This window comes from Sander vitreus, chromosome 15, assembly GCF_031162955.1.
Source record: "Sander vitreus isolate 19-12246 chromosome 15, sanVit1, whole genome shotgun sequence".
Taxonomy (NCBI): Eukaryota; Metazoa; Chordata; class Actinopteri; order Perciformes; family Percidae; genus Sander; species Sander vitreus.
The window spans coordinates 28,551,377-28,566,376 of record NC_135869.1 but is presented as its reverse complement, the minus strand read 5'-3'; the positions used below and the strand labels follow the sequence as shown (position 1 = coordinate 28,566,376).

General features: G+C 46.3%; 1 protein-coding gene across 1 annotated transcript in view; it reads right to left on the bottom strand.

Annotated features, from left to right (window-relative positions):
- Nucleotides 1-15,000, bottom strand: part of LOC144530195 (ral guanine nucleotide dissociation stimulator-like 1) — a 44,724-nt gene that overhangs the window by 14,645 nt on the left and 15,079 nt on the right. Inside the window, exons 4-9 of the mRNA XM_078269670.1 lie at nt 12,087-12,286; nt 10,427-10,584; nt 8,610-8,858; nt 8,278-8,381; nt 5,028-5,112; nt 2,971-3,042 (exon numbers count right to left, since the gene is read on the bottom strand). Of these exons, the coding sequence (XP_078125796.1) occupies nt 2,971-3,042; nt 5,028-5,112; nt 8,278-8,381; nt 8,610-8,858; nt 10,427-10,584; nt 12,087-12,286 (868 nt within the window). The remainder of the gene's footprint in view (nt 1-2,970; nt 3,043-5,027; nt 5,113-8,277; nt 8,382-8,609; nt 8,859-10,426; nt 10,585-12,086; nt 12,287-15,000) is intronic.

The window sequence follows — 15,000 nt, the reverse complement described above, 5'->3', positions numbered from 1 at the left end:
CTAGGTAAGGACTACACGCTCAGTACGTAGGTAAGGACTACTAGCCAGTCAGAAGCAGAGTATGAGGGCGTGCCCTGACAGTACCTAGGTAAGGACTACTAGCCAGTCAGAAGCAGAGTATGAGGGCCCTGACAGTACCTAGGTAAGGACTACTAGCCAGTCAGAAGCAGAGTATGAGGGCGTGTCCTGACAGTACCTAGGTAAGGACTACTAGCCAGTCAGAAGCAGAGTATGAGGGCGTGCCCTAACAGTACCTAGGTAAGGACTACTAGCCAGTCAGAAGCAGAGTATGAGGGCGTGCCCTGACAGTACCTAGGTAAGGACTACTAGTGCTGTGTAGTGGATAGACTTTATTAAAGTAGTAAGAAACTTTAAAGTGTTACATTTGAGAATGTAATTTGGTGTAGTTGTAAGAGTCCCCCACCTGCCACCTCCCCACTTTTTACGCCCCTGTGTAAGCACACTGCCTGTTATCCAGCAGTAGCTTCCTGTGTCACTGTATCTTGGTATTCATGTCTTATGCTTTCTTTCTTTCTTTCTTTCTTTCACTAAATGTGTTGAGATTGCACAACTTTCACACAAGGCGAGTCCCAGTTACTGTAGCAGCACTGTGGGTTCATGTTACGGCCCAGGAGAATGTGCATATGACTCATAATAGACCCCCTGTCTAGTTCTATTATTACTGGCCCTAGGTAAGGACTACTAGCCAGTCAGAAGCAGAGTATGAGGGTCCTGACAGTACCTAGGTAAGGACTACTAGCCAGTCAGAAGCAGAGTATGAGGGCGTGCCCTGACAGTACCTAGGTAAGGACTACTAGCCAGTCAGAAGCAGAGTATGAGGGCGTGTCCTGACAGTACCTAGGTAAGGACTACTAGCCAGTCAGAAGCAGAGTATGAGGGCGTGTCCTGACAGTACCTAGGTAAGGACTACTAGCCAGTCAGAAGCAGAGTATGAGGGCGTGTCCTGACAGTACCTAGGTAAGGACTACTAGCCAGTCAGAAGCAGAGTATGAGGGCGTGCCCTAACAGTACCTAGGTAAGGACTACTAGCCAGTCAGAAGCAGAGTATGAGGGCGTGTCCCTGACAGTACCTAGGTAAGGACTACTAGCCAGTCAGAAGCAGAGTATGAGGGCGTGCCCTGACAGTACCTAGGTAAGGACTACTAGCCAGTCAGAAGCAGAGTATGAGGGCGTGCCCTGACAGTACCTAGGTAAGGACTACTAGCCAGTCAGAAGCAGAGTATGAGGGCGTGTCCCTGACAGTACCTAGGTAAGGACTACTAGCCAGTCAGAAGCAGAGTATGAGGGCGTGCCCTGACAGTACCTAGGTAAGGACTACTAGCCAGTCAGAAGCAGAGTATGAGGGCGTGCCCTGACAGTACCTAGGTAAGGACTACTAGCCAGTCAGAAGCAGAGTATGAGGGCGTGCCCTGACAGTACCTAGGTAAGGACTACTAGCCAGTCAGAAGCAGAGTATGAGGGCGTGCCCTGACAGTACCTAGGTAAGGACTACTAGCCAGTCAGAAGCAGAGTAAGAGGGCGTGCCCTGACAGTACCTAGGTAAGGACTACTAGCCAGTCAGAAGCAGAGTATGAGGGCGTGCCCTGACAGTAGCTAGGTAAGGACTACTAGCCAGTCAGAAGCAGAGTATGAGGGCGTGCCCTGACAGTACCTAGGTAAGGACTACTAGCCAGTCAGAAGCAGAGTATGAGGGCGTGCCCTGACAGTACCTAGGTAAGGACTACTAGCCAGTCAGAAGCAGAGTATGAGGGCGTGCCCTGACAGTAGCTAGGTAAGGACTACTAGCCAGTCAGAAGCAGAGTATGAGGGCGTGCCCTGACAGTACCTAGGTAAGGACTACTGGCCAGTCAGAAGCAGAGTATGAGGGCGTGCCCTGACAGTACCTAGGTAAGGACTACTAGCCAGTCAGAAGCAGAGTATGAGGGCGTGTCATGACTAGCAGCTAGGTAAGGACTACTAGCCAGTCAGAAGCAGAGTATGAGGGCGTGCCCTGACAGTACCTAGGTAAGGACTACTAGCCAGTCAGAAGCAGAGTATGAGGGCGTGCCCTGACAGTACCTAGGTAAGGACTACTAGCCAGTCAGAAGCAGAGTATGAGGGCGTGCCATGCTAGCAGCTAGGCGAGCATTATAACGTGTGTTCCAAAGTGACCACGTTTGTCTCTGAAGTAAAGGCTGGACTACAACAGAGCTGTTTGGAGCAGTTGGTGAACAGTGTTTTCTGTTGGAGATGGTAAGACCCTTTGGGGGGACTTTATTAAAGTAGTAAGAAACTTTAAAGTGTTACATTTGAGAATGTAATTTGGTGTAGTTGTAAGAGTCCCCCACCTGCCACCTCCCACTTTACGCCCTGTGTAAGCACACTGCCTGTTATCCAGCAGTAGCTTCCTGTGTCACTGTATCTTGGTATTCATGTCTTATGCTTTCTTTCTTTCTTTCTTTCTTTCACTAAATGTGTTGAGATTGCACAACTTTCACACAAGGCGAGTCCCAGTTACTGTAGCAGCACTGTGGGTTCATGTTACGGCCCAGGAGAATGTGCATATGACTCATAATAGACCCCTGTCTAGTCTATTATTACTGGCCTATAATCCCGGTGATCTGGGGCCATTTGAGACTTGTTCAACGCTGAGCGAGGCTAAAGATAGGTTTGGATATCTGCCATGCCAGAGATACACCACCCACACTAAACTCAGCTCTCCTGTGGCTTTTAGAGTTGTATAATATGAAAGGGGTTTTGCATGTTTCTTTTTGAAAAGCTGAATATAAACCCTTGTGAAAATCACACGAAAAACACAAATAATTACCACATTTTGCTACATTCCTGCTGTGAAACTGCCCATTTAATGTGGCAGAAAAGGAAGGTTTCTAGGTGCTACATGGCACTGGGCTTCATCTCATGTCTTCAAAAAAATATTGCACGCTTTTCTCATCCTGAAGTATGGCTTACCATCTGTCTGGGGAACAGACACCGCTTGGATATCTTTGGAGAAACGTTATCCACGGTCGCTTGGCCTCCGTCCTGTCAAAGGTCAGACAGAGCTATATGTAGTTGCAGGTCATATTGGAAGTGATTCAAATACAATCAAATACAAACAAATCTAGCATGATTCATTTCTTCTGCATGCATGTGTCTTCATGTGTTTAAAAATGCAATAAAAAGCATGCACACAAGCGTAACATACAACAGGTTTTTACATGAAGTACGAGAGCAAACTGTAAACAGGCTTATGAAACAAGTTCTTCAACACAAGAATAAGACTTATTATACATTAACTTGTGTCCTGTTTAATTATTATCTTGTGGAAGGGAGGGAGGCCACTTCGGAGCATTCTCTCGTAAGTCTTTGCTTTAAATATATCTGTCAAAAACAGCGATTAGGCTTTAAGCAAATGTATGAGTGACTGTGTTTACAGAGATAAAAGCCTCCTTAATGAAAGGCAGCGCCTGAATACACTGAATACTGAAAAGAAGGATACGTTAAGAATGGCTAAACTTATCATAATATCTCTTTAGGAAGTGAATAGTAGTGCAAGTTGCTTGGCTGTTGTGTGTGTAGTAGACTAGTCTGTCTCTGATCTATTGACTTCAGAGTCCGGTCACTGTAACTAGACAGAAGTCGCCTCTGACGCAGTTGCCTAAAGGAGACTTCATAAAAGAACAGAGGGAACACAATGTGCTGGAGGCCTTAGTTTCCCATTAGCACTCTGCTAAACATTTCTGTGAATATAAAACTAAACTAAATCCATCCACGTGCTTAGAAAGATAATCATTTCCAAATATGTTTTCAGTATGTGAAACATTCTTTGTACAGTTCCTATCCGGTTGTGTTAATGGTCACAACAATTCTCGATATTAAAACAGACCCAGGGCCCTAGTTTACCGATCTGAGGTCACGGTGTGAAGCGCCTGGTGCAGGTGTGTTTAGGGCCTGTCCTAATCCACTTTTGCTAGTTTGACGGCGGAAAAAAGGGTCCGTGTGCCGGGCGCATGGTTCTAAAGGGTTGACCTTAGTGTCTTCATTAATCAGAGGTGTGTTTTGGGCGTAACATGCAATCAACCAATCAGAGATCATCTCCCATTCCCTTTAAAAGCCAGGCGCGTTTGGACCTTGGAGCATTGCTGTTATGATGGAGGATTTGCACCGTAATATTTTTATTAGTAATCTTCTGCATGTGTGTGTGCTGCTGTGCGTCCCTGTGTGTGTAACAAGCATAGTGTGCACGTGCTGTGCACGAGCCTAGGAGCATTTTACTAATGCTCTGTTAAAATAACAATGAAATGCTGCGTTATGACTTTAGACCAGGTTTTTGTTGGTCAATGGTGCCATCACTTCCCGCTGCCTCAAGATAGCAATACGCCCAGAATGCACCTGAACACACCTCCCTGTAAGACCAGCACGCCCAGAATGCACCTGAACACACCTCCCTGTAAGACCAGCACGCCCAGAATGCACCTGAACACACCTCCCTGTAAGACCAGCACGCCCAGAATGCACCTGAACACACCTCCCTGTAAGACCAGCACGCCCAGAATGCACCTGAACACACCTCCCTGTAAGACCAGCACGCCCAGAATGCACCTGAACACACCTCCCTGTAAGACCAGCACGCCCAGAATGCACCTGAACACACCTCCCTGTAAGACCAGCACGCCCAGAATGCACCTGAACACACCTCCCTGTAAGACCAGCACGCCCAGAATGCACCTGAACACACCTCCCTGTAAGACCAGCATGGGCCACAGATGGCTGCAGGTGCATTTGCTATTTAAACGACGTGGGCGCTGGACGGGAAACTGACAACTGGGTCGGTCTTAAACTAGCGAAGACACTTGCGTCGGGTGCAAGCTAGGGCCCCCAATCTGTAATGCCAGTATTGTGTCTTCTGCTGAAAACTGTACCAATACTGGTTTTATTAGAGACTGTAGGTTGCAATGACCTACACGAAGGTTTACACTGTAAACACTGAAGTAAATGTAGCCTAGTTTTTTGTGTTTCCTTCTTACCTCCAGCAGGAGCTCTCTGTTGGTCAGGACGCAGTTCTCATCGGGGAAGGTTTCCCAGAGGTTATCAAACGTGGCCATGCTCTGCCTACAACAACAACAACAGAGACTATATTTAGTACAAATGCAGCTATTTAGTCAAGTCGAGTGTATTTATATAGCACATTTCATACGACAGGCGTAAACTCATGTGCTTCAAAATAAAAGCAAGCAAGAAAAAATAGGAAAGATTCATGCATTATTCATGCATTTCTCCACATGATTTGTATATGTGAGACTGGAAGACGTCCCTAATCCCATATGGTATGGGCCAAATGTTTGGCATGCCACAGACATGAAATAAAACTAACAAACAAACTAACTAATTATAAGATAACATATTAAATAAGTACAAATAGGGTACAAGCGGCCGAAATGGGTTTCCTCAGGAGGGTAGCTGGCGTCTCCCTTAGAGAGAGGGTGAGAAGCTCAGTTATCCGTGAGGAGCTCGGAGTAGAGACGCTGCTCCTTCACGTCGAAAGGAGCCAGTTGAGGTGGTTCGGGCATCTGGTAAGGATGCCCCCTGGGCGCCTCCCTAGGGAGGTGTTCCAGGCACGTCCAGCTGGGAGGAGGCCTCGGGGAAGAACCAGGACTAGGTGGAGGCACGTCCAGCTGGGAGGAGGCCTCGGGGAAGACCCAGGACTAGGTGGAGGGACGTCCAGCTGGGAGGAGGCCCCGGGGAAGACCCAGGACTAGGTGGAGGGATTATATCTCCAACCTGGCCTGGGAACGCCTCGGGATCCCCCAGTCGGAGCTGGTTAATGTGGCCCAGGAAAGGGAAGTTTGGGGTCCCCTGCTGGAGCTGCTGCCCCCGCGACCCAATACCGGATAAGCGGATGAAGATGGATGGATGGATGGATGGACATTAAATAAGTAGGTATTACTTGTATAGAAATAATAAGATAAGATAAAAAAAACAAGATCAAATTGTTTAGTCCAAAACCAGATAGGCCTGCTTGAATAATTAAGTATGGTGACCAGATGTTTAAACTATAAACAACAACATTAACTTTCGGTCTTGCTTTGGCCGTCTATGTGTCTAAGTTCTCCTTGACGTCATAATAGCTTATTGAAGTGTTCATGACCTGACATACTGTAGATTATCAGAAGCAAGGCATTTGCTGACCTACGCCCTCAGTGACATTGAATAGCACTTGATGAGGTTTCAGCGTCCTGGTTAAAGGACGATTATGTAAACGACAATATAAACATAACCGCAGAGACGGACAGAAGGCGCGGCCTTTGAAATGGTTGATAACAGCTAACAGCAGCCCTACCCTACCTGCTAACAGCAGCCCTACCCTACCTGCTAACAGCAGCCCTACCTGCTAACAGCAGCCCTACCCTACCTGTTAACAGCAGCCCTACCTGCTAACAGCAGCCCTACCCTACCTGTTAACAGCAGCCCTACCTGCTAACAGCAGCCCTACCCTACCTGTTAACAGCAGCCCTACCTGCTAACAGCAGCCCTACCCTACCTGCTAACAGCAGCCCTACCTGCTAACAGCATCCCTACCTGCTAACAGCATCCCTACCTGCTAACAGCAGCCCTACCCTACCTGCTAACAGCATCCCTACCTGCTAACAGCAGCCCTACCCTACCTGCTAACAGCAGCCCTACCCTACCTGTTAACAGCAGTCCTACCCTACCTGTTAACAGCAGCCCTACCTGCTAACAGCAGCCCTACCCTACCTGTTAACAGCAGCCCTACCCTACCTGCTAACAGCAGCCCTACCCTACCTGCTAACAGCATCCCTACCTGCTAACAGCAGCCCTACCCTACCTGTTAACAGCAGTCCTACCTGCTAACAGCAGCCCTACCCTACCTGCTAACAGCAGCCCTACCTGCTAACAGCAGCCCTACCCTACCTGCTAACAGCGGCCCTACCTGCTAACAGCACTACCCTACCTGCTAACAGCAGCCCTGCCCTACCTGCTAACAGCATCCCTACCTGCTAACAGCAGCCCTACCCTACCTGCTAACAGCAGCCCTGCCTGCTAACAGCAGCCCTACCCTACCTGCTAACAGCAGCCCTACCCTACCTGCTAACAGCATCCCTACCTGCTAACAGCAGCCATGCCCTAATTGCTAACAGCAGCCCTACCCTACCTGCTAACAGCATCCCTACCTGCTAACAGCATCCCTACCCTACCTGCTAACAGCAGCCCTACCTGCTAACAGCATCCCCTACCTGCTAACAGCATCCCCTACCTGCTAACAGCATCCCTACCTGCTAACAGCAGCCCTACCTGCTAACAGCATGCCCTACCTGCTAACAGCAGCCCTACCTGCTAACAGCAGCCCTCCCCTACCTGCTAACAGCGGCCCTACCCTACCTGCTAACAGCAGCCCCTACCCCTGCTAACAGCATCCCTACCTGCTAACAGCATCCCTACCTGCTAACAGCAGCCCTACCTGCTAACAGCATCCCTACCCTACCTGCTAACAGCATCCCTACCTGCTAACAGCAGCCCTACCCTACCTGTTAACAGCAGCCCTACCCTACCTGCTAACAGCAGCCCTACCTGCTAACAGCAGCCCTACCCTACCTGTTAACAGCAGCCCTACCCTACCTGCTAACAGCAGCCCTACCTGCTAACAGCAGCCCTACCCTACCTGCTAACAGCAGCCCTACCTGCTAACAGCATCCCTACCTGCTAACAGCAGCCCTACCTGCTAACAGCAGCCCTACCTGCTAACAGCAGCCATACCTGCTAACAGCATCCCTACCTGCTAACAGCATCCCTACCTGCTAACAGCAGCCCTACCTGCTAACAGCATCCCTACCCTACCTGCTAACAGCAGCCCTACCTGCTAACAGCAGCCCTACCTGCTAACAGCATCCCTACCTGCTAACAGCAGCCCTACCCTACCTGCTAACAGCAGCCCTACCTGCTAACAGCAGCCCTACCCTACCTGTTAACAGCAGCCCTACCTGCTAACAGCAGCCCTACCTGCTAACAGCAGCCCTACCTGTTAACAGCAGCCCTACCTGCTAACAGCAGCCCTACCTGCTAACAGCAGCCCTACCCTACCTGTTAACAGCAGCCCTACGCTACCTGCTAACAGCAGCCCTACCTGTTAACAGCAGCCCTACCCTACCTGTTAACAGTAGCCCTACCCTACCTGCTAACAGCAGCCCTACCTGTTAACAGCAGCCCTACCCTACCTGTTAACAGCAGCCCTACCCTACCTGCTAACAGCAGCCCTACCTGCTAACAGCAGCCCAGGTCTTCCTCAGCCTGTAAACGGCGTTAGACTGAAGGGCTGACAGGATCGCCCGGAGAGAGGTGAAGTTCTTCAACCGCCGACAACCCTGCAGAGGAAACAAACTTTCATTCAGTGCATTCACATATCCAGTCTGGCGTTCACACAGTGTCTTATATGCACGTATATATAACATAACGTGCATATATAACAGTTATTGTTCTAATTTTCATACAGTTTTGTATTATGATTGATATTGTTTTAAACGTTTTACTGTTTTCTTTTAATTTTACTTGAATGTGGATGAATCTTTAATCACTATTTATTCTTGACTGACCTCTGCCACTCTGACCCACTTCTCGATGATGCGGGCCCTTTGAGCCGGCGTGCTGGGAGGCCGGCCGGAGGAAGTGGGACTGGAGTTGGCGTCTGTCGGCGAGAAGAGCAGCGACATGATGACCTGGTTGGTAATGGCATTGAACTGCGCAACGGTGGCTCGGATGGTGGGAGACATGTTTTCTTTCTTGTCTCTTTGCGACCACACACAGCCCAGACACTGGTACGGCACCACTTTGACAAACAGAGCCTGAAACATAATAAAAACCAAACATCAGCCTTTAATCTAGCCTAGAAATCTAGACCCCCCTAGCAGCAGCAGATGTAATCTGCAGCAGGGTCGTCTAGCAACTCTCTGTTGGCTTGAGAGCTGGAAAAACCAAACTCTGGCTGGGCCAATCACATCGTGTATAGAGTGGGTGGGCGGGGCTTATGGCTGCTGCTGCTGCTGGTGAACAGCGTCTCTGGAAGACTTGGAGTTCAGCTTTTCTTTGAGAAAAGAACAAAGAACGGCCCTGAAGTCATTCTTAAAAAAGGAAGATGTGTTCAGAGTTTAAAGTGGAATCTATCAGCTAGCTCTGCTCTGATTGGTTGGAGAGCTATCCTATTGGTGCAGAGGGAATCTGAAAGACAACCATTTATCCCGCCCCTCGGATTGAGCCCAGCCAATGGGGAGCTCCTAGACCCAGCATCTGGATGTGGGTCTGACCCAGACCCAGCATCTGGATGTGGGTCTGACCCAGACCCAACATCTGGATGTGGGTCAGACCCAGACCCAACATCTGGATGTGGGGCTGGCTGGTCAGGCTACCTTTAATCATCAATGTAAGGCTACATCTACACTACTACATTTGGTTTAGAGGATGGATACCCGAGCCTGGCTAGGTTTGGACAGATATTTAGATCGGTCACATCAGCATGATAAGGCATTGAACATTTTAAATGTAAAACAGCTGATTATGTAGGAGTGCCTGTGTTAACGTGAGCTTGTTCCCCGTGTGAGCTGATGACCTCATCTGTTGACATTTCTGAATGTCTTCCTCCAGCTGCTTAATGAAAGCTTTCACACAAACAAACCTACATGTGTCATTATATGAGAACAACATGAGATTTTGGGTCGGGCTTGAGGCCTGGGTCGGGCTGGGACAGAACAATGTTGGCACAATTTTGGTTGTTCTGTAGTCTGGACGGACACAAACGGAGACATTTGGTCTTATCAGTTAGGTAGCTTCCAGACCTTTCAGTAACAGTTCTCTCTGTCTGTCTGTCTGTCTCTCTGCCTGTCTGTCTGTCTGTCTGTCTGTCTGTCAGCTTCCAGACCTTTCAGTAACAGTTCTCTCTGTCTGTCTGTCTGTCTCTCTGCCTGTCTGTCTGTCAGCTTCCAGACCTTTCAGTAACAGTTCTCTCTGTCTGTCTGTCTGTCTGTCTGTCTGTCAGCTTCCAGACCTTTCAGTAACAGTTCCACCTCGTCGGCGCTCCAAAATAATATATCCCAGCTCTTACTTCTCACCGTTGTTCTTTCTCCAAATAACTTTCAGTGTTTTAAACGTATACATCCAGGATTTTAACCACAGAGTAACATCAGACAATCAGCTTCCTGTTTACACCGACACGCACATGCCCAGTGTGTGTGAACGGTCATGTGACGTGTGATATCAGACGTGTAAATATGGACAGAGTTCTGCTACTGCAGCTAAAACTCTTGTGTGGACAGAGATCGTTTTTGTCTCAAAATGCCCCTTTAAAAATGAAAACGTAGTAGTGTAGATGCAGCCTAAAACAACAGAAATGGAAAATGAAATATATCCTCTCACGTACAGAGTCCATTCGGGTGAGCTGTTCAGCAACGGCAGCAGCGGAAAAATCCATGATGCCACCTTGATCCAGAAAGTTTTCACATCCTGAATCCTCATCACCAGAAGCCTCCTCATCTTGCTCCAGATCCTCCTGGGCAGGACTGACATTTGTCTCCGTTTCTAAAGAATCAAACAGAGCAGAAGTCACGATATAATCATGTTATGATGGCACGGCACATGGACAAAGGCTTTATCAGTTTCGGTCATGTCATGCGATGGTTGGCCTCGATCAGCAGAAGTACATTTCCAGACTAATAGCAGAATAATCCGTTCTCAAACGCCATCCGTTTCGGGAAACAACAAGAACAAACTTCGAGCTAGCGAGCTGCACGCTTAAAATGTCAAGTTTTGAAGAACATTTGGATCGTCCGAGGCAGACCTGCTCGGTTCTTTCAGGGAATGATTGTAGAGATTTACAAAGAATAACTTGAGTTACTAACTCAATTACTTTAAAGTAAGATGACCAACACTGGTAATACTAATTATGGCTAATACTGTATCTGAAGTCTCTTTTATATAGACCTTAGTGGTCCCCTAATACTGTATCTGAAGTCTCTTTATATAGACCTTAGTGGTCCCCTAATACTGTATCTGAAGTCTCTTTTATATAGACCTTAGTGGTCCCCTAATACTGTATCTGAAGTCTCTTTATATAGACCTTAGTGGTCCCCTAATACTGTATCTGAGGTCTCTTTATATAGGCCTTAGTGGTCCCCTAATACTGTATCTGAGGTCTCTTTATATAGGCCTTAGTGGTCCCCTAATACTGTATCTGAGGTCTCTTTATATAGGCCTTAGTGGTCCCCTAATACTGTATCTGAAGTCTCTTTTATATAGACCTTAGTGGTCCCCTAATACTGTATCTGAAGTCTCTTTTATATAGACCTTAGTGGTCCCCTAATACTGTATCTGAGGTCTCTTTTATATAGACCTTAGTGGTCCCCTAATACTGTATCTGAGGTCTCTTTTATATAGACCTTAGTGGTCCCCTAATACTGTATCTGAAGTCTCTTTTATATAGACCTTAGTGGTCCCCTAATACTGTATCTGAAGTCTCTTTTATATAGACCTTAGTGGTCCCCTAATACTGTATCTGAAGTCTCTTTTATATAGACCTTAGTGGTCCCCTAATACTGTATCTGAAGTCTCTTTATATAGACCTTAGTGGTCCCCTAATACTGTATCTGAAGTCTCTTTTATATAGACCTTAGTGGTCCCCTAATACTGTATCTGAGGTCTCTTTATATAGACCTTAGTGGTCCCCTAATACTGTATCTGAGGTCTCTTTATATAGGCCTTAGTGGTCCCCTAATACTGTATCTGAAGTCTCTTTTATATAGACCTTAGTGGTCCCCTAATACTGTATCTGAAGTCTCTTTTATATAGACCTTAGTGGTCCCCTAATACTGTATCTGAAGTCTCTTTTATATAGGCCTTAGTGGTCCCCTAATACTGTATCTGAGGTCTCTTTTATATAGACCTTAGTGGTCCCCTAATACTGTATCTGAGGTCTCTTTATATAGGCCTTAGTGGTCCCCTAATACTGTGATTAGTTTAAAGAAATGCAAACAACCCAGAGTGAAGGTATCTTTGGTGTAGGCAATGAGACTGTGGAGGATCACCTTCTTTCTGTAACGTCTTGAGCAGCGCCTCAGCTTGCCCAGCCAGAGAGCTGAAGTTGGGTTGGCTGCGTATGTTTCCGTAAACTGCAGCGCTGATCCGCAGGTGATCCAACAGCAGCCTGAGTGCCGGATGCAGCGGAGGATCCCTGAAGTCCTCGCTGTACTCGTCCATCCATGTCTGGACGAAGGCCAACAGAGGGCTGAGGAGGCAGAGGAAGACTCATTACTCTTTAACTCAGGGTTTCTCATAGTCCATAGTGTGAAACAGGGCTGTGCAACTAATCCTAACAATCACAAAACAGATTAATGGGATTGATAGCCACGGTATCGAAGTCCCGCCCATACACCTGCCCAACCAATCGCGAGTCAATCCCAGCTGTCAATCATGATGTTACCCCCGTTTTATAGCATCAAATAACTAACAAGAACCAAACTAATCAGAAAAATGAACACTTGAACAAACAGCGTGATCAGAGCTACCTAAAATGACAGAAACCATCTTTGGGGAAACATTTATTTTGACGTGTACTTTGATTTGTTCAGTTTGGTTCACTTATACAGTCGAGTCTATGCAACTTGTAACCACGATTACGATTTCGGCTCCAAATGATCACAAAAACAATAATCGACAAACACGATTATTTTACGTTTTGCACGTAAAGTCTTCGTTTGTCGTGTTCTGAATGAAAGAAAATGTTCAAACGGGAAAAGTATGACGGGAAACGTCACAGTTCAAGGTGTATTCACTGTTGATTTGTTGAACTGTTGCACTGTTTTTTTACTTAAATAACTGCAAACATCTTTCCAAAAGTCAATGAGTACTGAGTCAAATAATCATGGTTTCAGTATTGACCAAAAATAATCAAGATTATGACTTTTTTTTTCCATAATCGAGCAGCCCTAGTGTGAAATAGAGCGAGACGTGGTCGCTTCGACAGCTTGTTCAGTCACATCGAGACAGAGCAACGCCCATGAAATGGTCGCCAATGTAGTAGAAACCCAACACAGTTAGTTAACAGCTTGAGTCAGTTTCTGGAAAAATAAACCCTCTGCTCAGACATCCCATTGTTCCGACCATATAGGGTTAGGGACAATTATTTATAATATTTTTTTAGGAATTTTGCCTGAGGCGTCTTCTCAATGATCAAGTTAGTTTCACATTGGTTATTGCAGGGATTATTGCCCCATTCCTGTTCATTATCATTATCATTGCACGCTTATGGAAATATACACTCACCTAAAGGGTTATTATTAGGAACACCTGTTAAAGTCCCCGTTAATGCAATTATCTAATCAACCAATCACATGGCAGCTGCTTCAATGCATTGAGAGGTGTGGTCCAGGTCTAGACCATCTCCTGAACTCGACACAACACTGAAGTAGTTACACTTTTAGAAACACAGAACAATGTTTGCTGCAATTAGGATTGAGCATCGAGAACCAGTTCCAACATGAAATGGTTTCTTTATTGGGATCGTTTGCAAAATGTGGTTTTGAATACAACCATTGGTTCCAGGCGCCTGTTTGTGTTGCAGCTGTGGAGCACAGTAAACGCCGCTCCAAAGGCTGGCTTTGTTATACGTTGAAAAAGCCCAGTAAAACGGAAAAAAAGGAAGAATCAGCATTGGGATAACAATTGTTAGAGTAAAACGATGCCCGACCTACTATAATAATAGTAATAGCGAGCAGTAGGCGGCCGCAGTGTTGTTACTCTTCCTCTGAGACAACAGCGTTCTCTATGACCCGGTGACTTATAAATAAATAAAAATAAATAGGATAGACATGTGGTTTCACCACTGCCTGTATGATGTAGGTCATTTGTTCTGAAAATTAAATAAAAATAGTTGGAAATAAAATAAAAATAAAATAAATAGGTTTGGACATTGGACATTTTTTGTTATTACAGAGAGAAAGTAGGCAAGGAAGTTATAAGTGAGTTGATTAATTGTTATTTCGTTCCTGACCTCGAACGTTGAATAAACATCCGATGCACACCTTTCAGTAATCCCTGGTTTGAGTCTTTATAACAACATTTTAAGTGACATATTAGAAATTAACCACATAATAGTTGAAACCATAAAAAAATGATTCACAGTATGTAAACGTATTACCGTATTTTCTGGACTATAAGTCGCATCAGTCAAAAAATGCGTCATGAAGAGGAAAAAAACATATATAAGTCGCACTGGACTATAAGTCACATTTATTTAGACATTTATTTCACAAAATCCAAGACCAAGAACAGACATTTAATCTGGAAAGGCGAGTTATTAAACTACCCAACAGCCCCCAGAACAAGGGGCTGAATACGGTAGGTGTCCTCTACGTTAACGTAACACATTAACAGTTATTAAACTACCCAACAGCCCCCAGAACAAGGGGGCTGAATACGGTAGGTGTCCTCTACGTTAACGTAACACATTAACAGTTATTAAACTACCCAACAGCCCCCAGAACAAGGGGCTGAATACGGTAGGTGTCCTCTATGTTAACGTAACACATTAACAGTTATTAAACTCCCCAACAGCCCCCAGAACAAGGGGCTGAATACGGTAGGTGTCCTCTACGTTAACGTAACGTAGCTGCTCTGTTGACGAGCCTCTCCCAGCAGCACGTTGTTCAAGCACCCATCTGTGGACTCCTTCCTCCAGCTCTGGCCATCTGGATTTCAGCGCGACTAGCTTTCTTTGTTTTCTTCATTGCAGTAAGACTAACCTTTTCTCCAGTCCCTCACAAGTTTCTCTCTCACTCCAAACTCTCCTTCTGCTGCTCGATGACCGTTTCCGGCTGCGTGTTTTACTACCTGCAGTCTCCTGCAGCTTCTTTTCTTTCTCAGTTGTCTTTAGGAGCAGCATATAGTCGTCACAAGCCTAGAGCGCCTCTCGCGGCTGTAGACGGTAATGTTTTCAGCATG